This window comes from Manihot esculenta, chromosome 3 (assembly GCF_001659605.2).
Source record: "Manihot esculenta cultivar AM560-2 chromosome 3, M.esculenta_v8, whole genome shotgun sequence".
In the NCBI taxonomy this organism is placed as follows: domain Eukaryota; kingdom Viridiplantae; phylum Streptophyta; class Magnoliopsida; order Malpighiales; family Euphorbiaceae; genus Manihot; species Manihot esculenta.
In genome coordinates this window covers 602,389-618,824 of record NC_035163.2, presented here as the reverse complement: position 1 = coordinate 618,824, position 16,436 = coordinate 602,389, and the positions used below count along the sequence as shown (strand labels likewise).

The 16,436-nt window shown below is 30.1% G+C and overlaps 3 protein-coding genes across 4 annotated transcripts; 1 reads left to right on the top strand and 2 right to left on the bottom strand.

Annotated features, from left to right (window-relative positions):
- Positions 1-207: 207 nt before the first annotated feature.
- Positions 208-5,110, bottom strand: LOC110610629 (thiamine-repressible mitochondrial transport protein THI74). 2 transcript variants are annotated; one of them, XM_021750649.2, is made up of 8 exons: positions 4,593-5,110; positions 3,897-4,292; positions 2,899-3,008; positions 2,510-2,580; positions 2,309-2,410; positions 1,576-1,693; positions 797-932; positions 208-566 (listed from the first exon to the last, which is right to left on the bottom strand). In XM_021750649.2, exons 1-8 carry the CDS (start codon positions 4,671-4,673, stop codon positions 495-497), a joined length of 1,086 nt encoding a protein of 361 aa, XP_021606341.1. In that variant the 5' UTR covers positions 4,674-5,110; the 3' UTR covers positions 208-494. The 2 variants fall into 2 exon arrangements, with proteins under 2 accessions (XP_021606341.1, XP_021606340.1); XM_021750648.2 differs by having other exon boundaries at positions 2,899-3,113; positions 4,593-5,108.
- Positions 5,111-6,580: 1,470 nt separating this feature from the next.
- Positions 6,581-11,431, bottom strand: LOC110611819 (monogalactosyldiacylglycerol synthase, chloroplastic). Its single transcript, XM_021752316.2, has 8 exons — positions 10,550-11,431; positions 10,046-10,218; positions 9,436-9,597; positions 9,207-9,348; positions 8,631-8,855; positions 8,072-8,134; positions 7,921-7,995; positions 6,581-7,103 (listed from the first exon to the last, which is right to left on the bottom strand). The coding sequence occupies exons 1-8, from the start codon at positions 11,057-11,059 to the stop codon at positions 6,867-6,869; spliced, it is 1,587 nt and encodes a 528-aa protein (XP_021608008.1). The 5' UTR covers positions 11,060-11,431; the 3' UTR covers positions 6,581-6,866.
- A 2,839-nt stretch (positions 11,432-14,270) lies between these two features.
- On the top strand, positions 14,271-16,380 carry LOC110610658. Its single transcript, XM_021750690.2, has 3 exons — positions 14,271-14,680; positions 15,753-15,902; positions 16,005-16,380. The coding sequence occupies exons 1-3, from the start codon at positions 14,447-14,449 to the stop codon at positions 16,086-16,088; spliced, it is 468 nt and encodes a 155-aa protein (XP_021606382.1). The 5' UTR covers positions 14,271-14,446; the 3' UTR covers positions 16,089-16,380.
- The last annotated feature ends 56 nt before the right edge of the window (positions 16,381-16,436 follow it).

Here is a 16,436-nt window from a genome sequence, read left to right as displayed (position 1 = left end):
TTCAGAATTCAAATTTAACCTGCTAATTTCAAATTGTACTCTCTCAATTTTCATTATTATTTTTAAAAAATTGACAGAATTAATACAAATTGCTTCTCTCCTATTACTTTAGGTAATATAGGATTAAAATCTCCAAGTTAGTAACAAATTTAAATACAAACTCTAAGGAGAGGCAGCAGTGCAGTGGGGTGACGAAACAATGCTGCATGGAAGTAAAAGGCCTGCAAGCCGTGAACTTATCACAATCTTAGGATTGGGAATTATTACATTGCATCACCATTCTTGCTTGGGTTTAGATTTGGTTTTTGCAATTTATTGTATTTTCAGATGGAATGGAATTCAGATGACATATGAAACTGCATTAGCAAAGTGGATACATAAAAGTCTAGCTTAGCAGGAGACAACTATTTATAGTAACAGGATGGATTAAAGTTCATTCTTCAAGATTTTGCATACACTCTCCCCATTTGCAGGATTACGCTTCTCTGAAAAGTTCATGACTGCCATAACTCCCTCTTGAAGGAAAATTTGTCCGAAATGTTGGCTAAGATGAAACCTGCAAAAACCTGAGTCCGATAAACCTGTTAATCAAGTTTGCTTCCAAGTAATCGAATTGTAACTTGACAGAATCACCACAACTCTCTAATAGTTCTAAGCCCTTCAAAAGATGCAGTCAAGGATTTGAAGTAGAATAAAATTTAACTACATATTGTTAAAGAGTCTATGTAATGATGCTATTACAGGTGCCACGAAATAATATCAATAATAGTAAACAGCAGCAGCAGCAGTAACTGACCTGAATACATCCAAAGATGTAGACAGCGGAGTAGTGTCGGCCATGAATAACCATGTCAGCCACCATTGCAAGGGGTATTGTCAAGGAAATGCCCAATGTTGCGACCAGTGGAGTCGTCCAAATCACAGAAAGTGCCCTATATTATTGCAGCAATATAAAACCTATAAAAGCACAGCTCCTACTGGCCCTTAATAACTTTAGATTCTTCCACCACTAGGTCCATGATAGTTAAGCTATTTAAATAGTTTTTTTTGTTAGTTTATATACTTCTAGTAGTCTTGTGCTAGGTTATGTATAGTACATATCAAAAGGATGTCACACACCTCCGCTAAATTATGCGACGTACTCATAGCAACTCTGTTGACCCAAAGAGATTCTGATACTAATTATAACAATCTAGCTCTAACAGGTTCTAAATAACTTTTAAACCCTTTTATCTTTAGGTTCAAAATGGTTAACTCAAAACTATTTTAGTTATTTTGAGCCAGATTATATACATGATATATTTCTCTGCTAATCAACCAATGTGGGACAATCCACCAAGCAGTGGATGTCACAAAATCAATCTTATTGCAAGACAATGAAGAGAGTAAATTTCAGCACCATTTATTTGCTAGTTCTAATTTTCAATGAGGAGAAAGTTTTGTCATTTAACCAAGTAAGAAATAAGTACCCAATGCTTTTGTTTCTCTCATTAGAGTTTCAATGTGAAAATCAGAACACATCACGCCATTAGAGTTTCAATCGATCACAAAATAATTGGCAATCGTGGTACATACCAGAAGTAATCTGATAGAACACTCCCTATAAAGCCATTCAACAGCAAAACTTCACCAACGTACATTGGATGTGGCAACTTGAATGCCGGTTCGATCCCCAGAGCATTCAGTGGAAACACTGCAAGGAACAATATTGGTATGAAATGTGCAGCTGTAGGATAAATGCAGGAAAAAACTATGAAAATAAGAAATAATATTTAAGGACAGGATCACAACCACAGTTTCCCTCAAAAATAAGAAAAGCAAATTTTTTAAAAACATCCAGAAAAAGGAGAAGGACAATGGTTAGTAGGATAAGATTAGGAAAATTGAAGTTTTTTATGCTGCAATCAATTAGAAAGCACCATATGGCTTATCATCACTAATGATTTGATTATGACATAGAAAGATCATGTGGTCTGGGCCAACATAAGACAACAACTAAGGTGCACTAAAAAATAAAACCTAACCAAAATATAGTGTATTAAACTTTAGAAATAAATTTCTGGATTTTATGAGTTGGAGAACCCTGAAGCGAAGATTAAAGTTGCAAAATTACAAGTTGAAAAACATAAATCAGTACCCTTTCCAATCATTTAATGATAAATATATGGAATTTTAAAAATTCCTCTTACCTTTCGATTGGAGGGCTATATGTTGACAGTTCATAATAATTAAGTCTCATAATATAATTCTCAAGCATATGTCTTCATATGCAAATGATGGGCATAAAAACTTTGTTATAACTACTTACAAAGCCACCAAAGCCCAAGAAGAGTGAAAAGACCAACATAGCCAAGGAACTTTTGCATATCAAGCTTCTCGCCTTCTGATCCGGCACATCTCTTGAGCAGCACTGCATTTAGGCCGGTAAAGCAAGATATATCAGAAAGTGCCCACAACTAAAATTAAATTGACCATGGTTGCCATTAAATTCAAATATCACCTATCTAACCTGTAAATAAGCCAGATGATATCGCTGAGAAAAGGCCAAATATGTCCCCCATGATTGAATGCCTTCTTGCCCTTAAAACCATGAACCACAGCTATAAGAAACGAAAGAATGAAAGAGGGAAGCATTACAGAGATAACATTATAATGAAGCCCAATCCAGGGACCCCCCCCCCCCCCCCCCAGCAAAAACACACAACACCCACCATGCAATTAGACCCAAAATTTTTACCATAACCCTGGTTTTGGCCTTCACAAATTGTTGGCAGATTACAGATAAATTATATATCGTCAATATTAAGTCAGGTATGGCTTAATAAAGAGTGGTGGAAAGGGAAAAGAGAGGTGCAATGAAGATTTATATAGGCCTACACATGTGACCCTATAACTTACTCAGAAACACTAAGAATTTCATCGGCTGCTGAAGTTTTTCCAACTGTAGTCATGGCAACACCAGCCATGCTGATAAAAACAGCAACCAACTTGGCAACATTTATGGAATCCTGGCCAAGCAAAACTCCAAAGAAAAGGGTAAAGAGCGCCGAAGTAGAAGTTAAGACAGTTGTACTTGCAACACTTGTATTTGCTAAAGCGGAGTTTGAAAGATACTGCATTTCAAAGTAACTAAAATAATTATACAACATGTTTAAAAAGGCGACCTTGATGAATGCCATCTCAAAGAAAACTATGAAACTGAAGTAAAAAAGAAAGACAGCCAAAGAGGATTCACACTACATTTAAGACATCAAACCCAGATCAGGTTGCCGCTTCTCCAATCACATATGACACATGCATATTAAAATATAAAAAGCACAACTGACTCACTGCAAACAATTGAACAGATTATTTAGGAGCATATACTTCTCATACAGTATGATCAAATCATTGAATTATCAGGTCTATTAAGAATTCTCTATTATAATCAGCTTAGCCAATCCAGCAGCCATTCTCACATAACCAGTCAGCAATACACCACCAATCACTAGATTATGATGGAAACTACTGTTGAATCCCCAGAAACCTTACAAAATCAGAAGGGCTATCAGATGATTTCAAATTGCAGATCATTGGCGATTGGAAACCTTTCCCATCTGTTGCAATACTAAGTTATCAATAGAAATACCATGATTTTCCAGATCAAGGAGTTTTATTTAAATCTGTAAGACTCCTCACTACCAAAAGAAGTAAAGTATCTATATCTTTAAACCCATAAATAACAAGAAAAAATAACATATGCACTTAGTTGGGAAGATTAATTCCATGGGCTTCAAATGGCAATGACTTTTCTTTTTCTTTCTGGTAACTATGAGCAATAAGCATTGGTTACCCCATCAAGCTCCTTTGCAAGACCAATGTCTCCCAAAGGATAGATAATGAATGAACCAAATTACCTCTGTTACAAACCAGATTGGAGCAAGACATAAACTGCATTTGGCAACTTCCAATGAATTAAGTTTGCAATTCTGTCCAGGCGAAGGAGGTTCTTCTTCCCCTTTCCTCACAAGCACGGGCCATCCCTCCTCCCTTTCACGGAGGTCCTTGTCAGTTACTAGGCAGCAACTGGCTTCAGTCTCCGGCACTTGGTACATATCATTAATTGTAAGCGGAACATCAAGTCCAGTAGAAGAGCAAGCAACAGAGCTGCCATTGCCGATATCATTCAACAAGTAAATGTGGAACAAACTACAGAACCAGTCTTTTATAAACGCTATGGGTAAATAGACCACCATAAGAGACACCCCAAGATATGTGAGTGCAAATGGCTGTTTATACGTTTCAAAGATGTTCTGTAGAAAACAAGAAATGAAATTCCATATTTATAATTAGTAGATATATAACAATCACAGAACAAATCCCAGAGTTGTCACTGATAAAAGAAAAGAAACATGAGAACTGAAAAGAATGCAGAAGAAAAAGAACAAGGACATGTGAATTCAAGATTAAATTGTTCTTGTTCCCATCAATGAGAATACAAAATAAGAATAATTTAGCAAATGCCCTCTCGTTTTTCCTGCCCTCTTGGCAAACAAACAGAATAAGAAGAATCAAAGATAGAAAAGAGAGAAGACGCGATTAAAGCCAATTACCTGAGTGACCTCCGCAGAAGCAACCCATATGAACACAACTGTGCCAATCAATCCCAACCCAGCTTGATACTTCCACCCCATTTTGCGTCAAATGCAAGAAAACCAAGGAATTCTCAGTAGAATGACAATTTTTCCCCAAACGTGAACCGGGTAATCTTGAATTTGCTAAAAAATCTTCATGATCAGGCCAGTAGAAAGAAAAGGAGATCCATGGGAGGTTGTGTGGCAAAATTGACACGTACGTTGGTCTGGTATTGTTGAAGATTAACAACAATCTTGCATTTAAGTATGGCGTTTCTCAGATGTTTTTCTGTTGTCAGCAGGGGGTTAAAGTAGGGTGACAAATGGTGGAGTTACGACAAGACTCTCATCCAGCTCTCGGATGACGTGGCAACCGTTCAGGTCCGGTACCTTAATCAATCCCATTTTGACATGTGATAATCGGAGCCACCGCGCGAACCAATCGCCGGTGTAATTTTACTTATACACTTTCTTGGTGAGTACTTTGTGGGAGAATTATTATTTTGCCAAGTTTTTAGAAAATAATTAATTTGTCATTATAATTTTTAAACTTATTTGATATTATTTTAAAATGTAAGTATTTAATTTTTCTCATTAATAAAAAAATAAATAATTTATATTAATAAAACGTGAATGACCTTACACTAATTTGTTTAAAACGTTGAAAATTAAATTGAAGAGGACATTTTTGACATTTACTAGATATCTAATAAAATCTTTCAATATATATAAAATAAAAGAATTAGATAACTATATTGCAAAATACTAATAAATCTTTTAATTGGATATAAAAATTAATTAATTTACTTATATATATATTAAAAATACTTTGAATTGACAACCACTAAAATTAAATATTTAGTGTGAAAAATAATTTAATTTTAAAAAATATTTTTCTTTATTTTCTAATACTTAATTTTAAATTTAAAAAATAAAATTTATTAAAAAATGTATATATAGAAATCTCAAATACCCTTGTTATGTAATTTTTCTAAAAAAATAATTAAATTATATTAATATAATTCAATTTATTTTTATTTATGAAAAAAATTATTTATTTAAAATTAATTTGAACATAATAGAATTCAATTGAAATTTTTTATATTAGATAATTAATAATAAAATTTTAATTTGTTTATTATTTTTAAATTAAATATAAATATTTATTCTTATAAATAATAATCATTATCGCATTTATTGAAAAAACATTATTAATATTTTTATAACATTTAAAATTTAAATTTTATATAATTTTTTTACCATTTAAAATATAAAAATTATTTTAAAATTAACAAAACAATATAATAAATTTTTAATATTAATTATAAATATATTAAGTATTAATAATCACTATTAAATTAAAATAACTTTTATAAAGAGTAGTTATTAATTAAAAATAAGAAATAAATTTAAAATAAAAAAATAAAAGGAATTTTAAAGTAAATTGATGGGGAATCTTAGGAATAAAATCTAATAACTCTAAGATAAAATAACTCTGAAAATTAATAGTAAATTTCTTTATACGACACCAAACGCAAATGACAGTAATAACACAATTATTATAAATTTATTTTGATTTTTGATGCAATTAAAAAAATATAATTTCATTCTCACAATAATAAAAGTAAGTTAATAGCATAAATAATTTTTAATTTTAATTAAAAGTTACTTACGAAATAAACTAAAATCTTAAAGGCTAAGTAAGGCTGGACTACGTAGTTAAACAAAATTGAAACGTACGACTCATCGATTAAATAGTTTATATCTAAATTAACTAAAACAATGATAGATTATGAACAAGTCGCTATAATATTAATATTTCAACGCACTTAAGTAATGAGAATTCAAACTCCACCTAATATTTGTTGAAAGCATAATAAAAATAGTTTAGACGTAATATACTTGTATAAATCTCAATATAAATATTTAATTTAATAGTTATTAATCTTATTTTCATATAAAGTCTGAAGAGATAGAAATTTCATTTCATTTCATTGCATCCACCCAAAAAAAGTTAAAACATTTTTTTTTTTGCCCATGATGGCAATAAACTATAAATAGCCCAAAACAGCCAAGAATGACAAGATTGAATCTTGAGCGATCTTCCCTCTCCGTCTCAATAATGAAACCTTTCTTCTTCTTTCACAATAAACAATCATATCCCCATGACCTAATTAGCCCACTATACATAACAACTGAGCTCCTATCAAAATTGATTTCTGACAAGATAGATAGATAGAGAGAGAGAGAGAGCTAAGAGGCACAGGAATACTGAGGTACTAAATTTCTCTGTCTAACCAGTTCATCAATATCATGAACAATCTTGAATACAGCTTCTGGTCTTGCAAGCTTCAAAGCATTTTGTGACATGGCCTTAAGCTCATCTGCTTTTGGCCCAAACCATTGACCAACAATCCTTGCAATTTCTTTTGGTGACTTTGAAAATTTCCCACATCCATTTTCCACCACATATGGCACATTCCCTACTTCCTGCATTTTCCAACAAAGGAAACATGGTTGTCAGAGATTGAGGAGCTGGCGAAGAAGGAAATGCCAGTTTTATTGGAAAATATCTGGAGGCAAACCATTCTCTCTCCATCCATTCATGTAGTTAGAGAGATGAACACTAAGCAGTTTCTCTTTAAGAACACAATGCCCTCTAGCAGTGGATTATAAGCTTACCACAGGTTCCAGAAAATAGATCATTTTTAATTGGATGCAACTAAAAACCAAATTATGTTGATTTGAGGCTCCATTTATTTACGGAAAATAGCTTGTATTTGTACTGTATACAATGTGTTTCATGAAAAATATTTTCAACAAAATAACTTATTTTTCATTGTTTAATTTTAATTCAAAAGGTAAGACATATTAATAAATTTATATATAGAAATCTCAATAAAATTCTCAATGCAAAAAATGATTTAAAAGAAAAAGTCATTTACCTTAAAATAACTTAATTTTTCATTTGACCAGGAAAATATTTTCTGTTGATTACTTTTTCTGAATAACCCAAATGTCAGAAAATGTGGAATGTGTTTTCCTGAAAAGTATTTTCTGCCAAACAAATGAAGCCTAATGTACTTAAGTTTCTGCAGATTTAGCAATGAGAGATGGCAAAATATACAGAACGGAGAAAAATCAGTAATTTCATATGCTTAAGTTTCTTGATGCATAATTTGATAATTTCAAGAAGCACATACCTTATGCTTCTGCTCATTAACAAGCCTAACTTCTTTTGTCAGCATAAAAAATTTAAGATGATTGAAACATTTAATGTATTGCAGAATAAGGTTAACTAACTTACTTGCCCAGCAATGTAATCATTCAAGATTATAGGGAGGCCTCGTATCATTGCTTCTGCAATTGTCCCTGGGCCAGCCTGCAGAAAGAGAAACCATTAGATGATGGCAGATAATGAAAGTGAAAAACTACCATATTGTCATGAAAGAAGTTACCTTTGTTATTATGCAGTCACAAGCTCCCATGCATTCCTCCATTTTAGTGACAAACCCCTTCACCTATATCATGGAATATATATATATATATACACACACGCACACACTCACACGTTATTATAACATCAACATGAATCTCAAAAGTGGGCCTATACTGAATTCGTACCAAGAATGGCAATATGATTATTGAAAAGTTTCAGAAATTTATACAAAAAAAGAGAAAGAGAGAAAGAGATCAGGGGCCCAGCAAAACAGACCTTGTATTCCCAAAATTATTGGGAATAATTCTAAATGTGTTTTTTGTATTATCAACTAGTTCGGGTTGGCTATATTATACACATAATGAGGAGAAAAAACTGGAAATAGAACTTTTTTAAATGATTTGTTCACAATCAAATGTCCTAGACAAAACAATTGTCAATTATGCAAGGGACAGATAGAAGTAGAATAAGACATTCAATCGCTGCTAGGAAAGGTTAGAAAAATGCAGGATATGAAGCTGAAAAGGCCATTTGTGATAGAACCTTCTGGCTGGGACTATAAGAGGATATATCAATACCTGGACAGGAATCTTCCAATCAATTGAATGCAATCTGTTGGCCAACTTTTTGTTGCGGCCACATATCACCAGGACCTGACCTATTGGCTCACCAAGATTCTCATCATATAAAGCCTTTCCTAGCGCCCTTGCAGTTGCCTCAATGGGACCCATCCCCTCCCCTCCGCCCATTAACAGCACAGCTGGAAGATCTTCATCCATGCCTAGTTCTCTTCTTAGTTCACGCTACGATATTAGAAACAGTAACCTAACGTAAGCAAATAAACATATATGTCAACATCACATCAAAACAAGGTTTGACATTAATTAGGAAGAAGAAAAGAGTTTATATTTGCTGGTTGAAACTCTACTAGTTAAAGTTATCAGATTGAAGATCTTACTCCCAGGCTATACTAATTCAGAGTTATAGCATTTGCTGCTAAAATTGTATAAACAATAACTCACTGCATGTTCAGTCTCAGGAACCACATGGTAATTGACAAACTATACGTTGCATCAGAATATGTAAAAGAGTTAGAGACCAAAGAGGTATCACCATCTCAAAGTTCAAAAGCATCAGCCACAAAGATCACAAACCTTTGGTCGAACAGGCTTAACAAATGAAGGCCGCACTGGAAGACCATAAACCTTAATTTGGGAAGGCTGGAGCCCAGCTTTCAACGCCCTCTTTGCTACATCTGTTGTCGGGCAATAGCATCTGGTTACAAGCTTATGAAACCTAAACATCAAAATCAAAATATAAAAAATCAAAACAACGCCATGGATAAGACATCGTTAGAACAAAAATTACATATACAAAACCAACCATGTAGGATGGCAAGTGCTTAAATCTGTGATTACAGTTGTGAAAGCTATCTTCTGCAAAAGACCCTTTGCCCTCAATATACGAAGAGGAACATGTTGCATAAGTGGATGTACACTGATAATAACATCAGGTTGGTATTTCATCAGTCCTTTTGCAACCTCACTACAAGAATAGACAAAATAAGGGTTAAATGAGAATAGCATAGCATGCTACCATAAAACCACCCCACCGTGAAACCATCCCAGTAATACAATTTATGATGAGGAAATAACAACGGAAAATGATCCACTGAGTTTGCTCTTTAGGATTCTTAATTGATGCTTTCATCTTATGTCAATAACATATTGCACTAATTCATTAATCACATGGCTGAAATTTTCGACTTGCTGATTTATGATCTAGCCTCGAACCCCTTGTTGGGAACTTCAAAAATAGGTGGACATAGGGCAACATAGAAGCCAATCACTATGGAGGTGTTGTCATATGGACTATGCTGTGACCTGTGAGTCTTGGAATATGGAATAAGGATGCAAAATATATATTACATTACATTGACGCCAGAAAAAACAAACCAAGGGATGCATATTGGAGGAGAGCAACAAAGTCTCACCGGGCTATAAAAGTAGAAGTTGCAGCAAAATTAGATTGGTGGATCACACGAGGTGCAGTCCCATAATATGTCATTTTCCACAATGGCCCATGTTTCACCAAGAAACTATAGCTCCTGGGCAATTGATTAAATGGCCAAGGTGTATGCTCTGACCATAAATCAGTAATGAACACCTGCAATACGCACTCTTATTATGCAGAATACATATGCAAACACCCATTAAATCTTTCGCCCGACAATAAAATAACAGCAAACAACCTATGGGAAAAAGATCACAAGGTAAAAAAAATTATTTTGTTCTGCATAATGATTGACATAGCCCAAGCTAAGCAACATCCAGTTAAGATAGAATTGATTTACACAAGTTCAAAGCAAATATCCGCTTCATCATCTAACTAGTTATGAAAAGCACTTCCATTTTATTTCCTTTCCATATTTAAACAGTGATCAAACAAAGAAACAGCAATTGAAACGAATCATATCCTGTCAAAATCCAAAACCAACCTGATAGTCGTCACCAAATTCCTCATTAAACGCTGCCTTGATAGCCTCTGCAGAGGCTCGATGGCCACCCCCGGTATCACTCATCAAAATGAGAACCTTTTTGGGGCTCTCGGCCTCTACACCGCTCAAAGGCAAGCCCCTTTCTACCAAAACGTCGCACCCATTGTCTCTTAAACCATTACTATTATCACCATTACTATATCCAGAACCAACCCCAACGGAAGCAAACCCAATTGGGATTCTCTGACAGTGGAATCTAATGACCCTATTGAACTCAACCCAAATCCTTTTAACACTCGAAGTTCCCCGACTACCGAAGCTCAAGGAAGCAGCAACTTTGCGCTTCGTTTTCCCAACTGAGCTATCGAAAAACAAATAATCTGACTTGAATGAAGAGCACCCATTTGATTTTATGCTCTGAAAAGCTGTATTAAAGGCAAAAAGACCCAATTGACCTGCAAGATCAAATACGGGACCGGACTCCTGGGTTACTTTTGAAGGTTGATACATGGTGAGAGTGATGTAACAGATAAGGTGACTAGAGATCACTAATCAAACCATTCTGGTGGTTTATCTGGCGAGAAAAAAATAAGGGTAAAACAAAAGTATATGGATAATGGGGAGAAGGGGAAAGAGAGTAGCAGAAAACGAATGATGATGAAGGGTTTGAGCTTGTGGGTTAGGTTAGTGGCCACAGAGAAATCAGTGATAGAAGAAGAGTAGATTCTGAGAATGGAAATAGAGTGATGCTCTTTGGAAGGATCGTCGATGAGATTTGAGGGTGAGAAAATCGGAGCACAGAGCCACCAATTGGGTCAGAGTTGGATATGGTGGAGTTTTTGCTTAGTCCTTCACAAGCTCTGTGCTTGCTTTTCTTGTTTACCAAAATTCCCTTTTCTTAACCTATCGGGTATTTTTCGCATTCCTCAAAAAAATAAAATTAAAAACATAAAAATTAATTTTAATGATTTATAATTATTTTAATAAAAAACATTAAATAACAAAATAAATTATAATAAATTATAATTTATTTTTTATTAAAAATATTGTAATTTATTTAATACTAAAATTTATAAAATTTTTAATAATTAAATATAAATTAATTATATTATTAATAATTTTTTTAAAAAATAATAATAATAAAATTTATTTTTAATCATATTTGAAATTTTATTAATTAAATTATAGATTTTCACAAAATAAAATTATTATCATATAACTTTATTGATTTATAAAAATATGGAGTATCAATTCTTACATTATTTTAATTATGGATAATATGGTTAGTTTATACTTAAATTAATACATCATAATTTTAATATTATTTTATTAATATAGTAAAATTAACTAATTAATTATTATATTTTTAAAAATGCATAAATTATTTTTGTATAGTTTTAAAAACTCAATTAAAAGTCACTCTCTTGAAATTCTAACACTATTATTGTTAGGGATTTAAAATTAATAAGTCATTAAAAACTAATTAACTATGTATATTTTAACTATTATATAATATATATAAATATAAATAAATAAATAAATACTACACCCATCTTATAATTTTTATTTATTTTACTTTTTTATGTATAATAATAAATATAATTTTTTTATTAATTTTTTAATTATATTTATTTTAAATACATTAAATTTTATTAAATACTAGAAAGTATTAAAATAATTTATTGAAAATAAGATAAAATTAAATATGATTATAATACTCAATTTATATTTTCTCAAATTAAATTTTTGAAAATTTATCATATAAAATAAATTATGTAAGGCTCTTTTTACTATATTTATTAAAAAATGTAGTATTATATATCTACAAAATATAAATACTAAACTTTAAAAAAATGACCATTAAGATTAAATTGTTTTAAACATGTTTATATAATTATAAAAATATAGCATGATATACAAATTTTATTATTAATACAATTTTATTACAATAAAAATTTTAAAGTTAATTAATTGCTAAAATTAATTTAATTTAATTTTCATAAAAAATTTAAAATTCATTGTTAAAATTAATTTAATTTAAATTTTAATAAAAAAATTTAAAAGTTAATTAATTATAAAAATTATTTTAACAACTTTTATTAATTAAACTAATTGTATAGTTTGTATTTTAAATTTTAATTTTTTTCTGTTTAAATTTTTATAGTTATTTTTATTATAATTATAAATAAAAAAAAGTGTGGTTCTAACTAATTAAAACTATAAATATTTCTTAAAATAAAAAAAGAACATTCTTTTTTCTTTTATTTAAATAAGTTTTTGTATAAAGTATTAAAATATTTATAATAATACCAATAAAAAGTAGCATGTTTAATGTACTATGAAAAATTAAAATGTTTTAATGTATTGAGAATTAAAAAATATAATATATTACATTTAGAAATAAAATAAAATTTATTTAATTAAACTATTATTAATAATAAATTTATATAATTTTTTATTTTACATGTAATTTATATTATGAGAAAAGGAGCAAATGATAAAATTGTTTAAAATACATGAGCGTACATTTATTATAAATTATTTTTTATCTTGATTGATTAAAAAATAATAAATAAATATATTATATTTAATTTTTTTATATATAATATTATAATTTTAAGATATATTGCATAAAAAATTTCAGCCTTAATTTATATTTAAAATTTTAAATAATAAAATCAAATATTTTAATTAATTACCATTATAATTAAAAAATTAAATTAAATTCTAAAAAGTTAATAATAAATTATAATATAATTATTAAATTTTTATGTTAATAAAATATATAGTTATTTATTTTATATAATGAAAGTAATTTGTTTCATTTTTGTCATATGTGATATTAAACATATTATATTAAATAGATATTTATTATAAATATATTTTTATTATATAAAATATTACCTATAAATATTATATATTAAAATATTTTTTTAAATATTTATACTCAGAATTATAAATTATTTACATATTTCTGCTAAATAAAAAAATATATTTCACATTAATAATATTAAATAAAATAAAATATTATATATTTTAGTTTATAAAATTTTATTTATATTTTAAATTTTTACAACTAATAAAAATTTTAATAATTCATTGAATAATAAAAACAAATATAAAAATTGGAGCATAAATGATAGGATTGCAAAATATATATATAGGAAGATCTATTATTATAAAAGTTAATGATTAATTTTATTTAATTTGTATTTTCTAATAAAAAATAAATAATTCAATATATTTTAGAAATTTAAATTATGAAATCCTAATAATATGAGATAAAAATATAATTAATAAATAATAAGAAAAAAATATAATTCAATATATGCTGAGAAAAAATATTTTTTTATGTTAATTGGCTAATAAAAAAATAAATTAATCAATACTTTGAATAAATTTAAACTTATAAACCAATAATAAAATAAAAATACTAATATAATTTTAAACTCAGTTTTAAAATAAAATTAATCTTGTGCAGATTAGTGGATTATAAATGTGAATAATTGGAAAGATTTCATATTCTATTCTCTTAATTTTATTTAATAAAAAATAATATTATTTTTATTTATATAATAATAATATTAATATATAATAATAAAATAATGATATTTTTTAAAAAAAAATGGTTTATTATAAAACCTTATCCTTTGTTTGAATTAGAAAAAAAATTTATAAGAGAAAATAAAGAAATAAAAAATGAAATGAAATGAAAATCTTGGTCCAAACAAGAAAGATACTTCACTGTGGGCTCGCTCGCAGACGTAACGTAAGACATTCAACGAGAGGGAAAGGAAGCTGCCCTTGGATTTCCGCCACAAGAAATCTCCCAAAGCCCATAGTTTTCTTCTCTATTCATAACCCAGATAAAGAAAATCCTCCCTCTGCCATAAAAAAATGACGATTTGTGTGTGTTCTTGTAGCAAGCCTCTGATTCTGGCCAAACCCATTCACAAAATGAGCTTCTCGGTATCTACCAAGAGACTACCAATCAATTTGGGGGTTGTGCCTTCTGCTACAACCATCTCCACGACTTCTAGGTGTTTTCGGGTTGTGGCTTCAACGGTGGATTCATATGAAAGCTCCTCTAATTTCGTTAAACGCATGGAACAAGCTTGGTTAATTTCACAGGTAACTAAATTCATTTAATTGGTTTTCTTTTAGATGTCGATTAGGGTTTTCAGTTATTACGAATATGTTTCATTCAGCAAACGATGAATTGAATTAACTAAGAGAATGAAATCAATGATGATGGGATGGAAAATCTTAGCTTCATAATCCTACAGTGTTGTTCTGTTAGTTGCATGCTGGATTCAAGAGAAATGCTATTACCATTTTGCAGAAAATAGAAATGAACAGATAAAATGATTGTATGAATAATTTAGGGAAAATTACTATTTAGTTCATGTGGCACACGAACTTACTAGTTTGTCGTTTTGAAAATTACATTAAAACATTGAGTTTTTTAAAATTTTACTAGTTATTAATTTTACTGTGTTGAGAAATTCTAAAATCCTCTCAGGAGGAACTAATTAGTTTATATTTTTATAGAAGTAAAGATAACTAATGGGATTTTTTCATATTATAGGTACCTAAAATAGTAGAACTCTAAAATAATAGAACTCTTGCCCTCCGTTTGAAATAGAATTCAATTTAATTAAATTTTTATGTTGTAAAATTTTTGTTTGGAATAAAAAGATTTAAAATTTTTTGACTTTAAAAATTTTTGTCACTTATGGAAGTGAAATAATGAATGATTTTATAAAAATTTATTTGAATTTTTTTTTTGCAAAAATTATTCATGTCAAACTAGGGTTAATGTCTAAATTTATTGAAGTACGGACTAGATTAAAGACTTATTAGTAGATTTTTTAATATACGGGGACATTTTAATGTGTTTTTTAAAATCAAAGGATTAACCGGTGAATTTTTTTGTATTACAACAACTAACTAGTAAATAACCCAATAGTTAACTACAAAAGATGTCTTTGTTGATGCGAGTGGTGCTATATGGATGTTCAAATTTGGAAATTGTAATTTATATAGAATTTGCTAAAGTTTGCTTTTGTTGAATAAAAAGATTGATATTTTGATGGACTGAGCTAATTGAAGGAGAAGAACAGCCTTTATGAGCCTCGTAGATTATGTTCAAGCTTATTGAAAAATGTGATACGATAACTGATGTTCTTCATGATGCTTACAGCAACCAAGACCAGTTTCATGCATTTCTTGCAGCTCAAATGGGCACGTTGAATGCAAATGGTGTGCAGGTACAGGCTTCTTCATTCTTGGTGATAATATGCTCTGTCAAGTCCCCTCCAGAAACACAACCTGTGTCATTTGTGCTGGGAAGGTATATTTAAACTGGGAGAGCCAGTAATTTTTGTGCACTTTTCTTAATTTGGATACCAATGTCTGGCTTTCTGCTAAAACTTCAGTGATCTTGATGTTTCAGGGGTCAATGCGCTGCTCTGATTGTAAAGGAACAGGCTTTCGTGCCAAGTGGTTGGAGGAGCCTCCAATCTCCAACTCCAAGTAGCTGTTGCATTGTAAAAAAGCTTTCAACAAGATTAAACTTCAAGAGCATGGGAAATATAGAGCTGGGATTCTATTCATTTTGTGTTCCTTCTTCCTCTCCATTTTGGAATTCATGATCAAAGCTATAGCCTCATTTACTTGATAGCACAGGTGATACTAGTATTGTTTAATTCTCTGTTGAACAAAGTGAATCACAAAACCACCGGCCATAGATTTATTTGATTCAAGTGTTACTAAACTTGTTAATATGAGATCTTTCAGCACACTGATTAATTGATATTTTTTTTCTGAAAGTTTATTGAATAAAACCTGTTGCAGTACTGATACACCTGAATCACTTAGCAGCTGA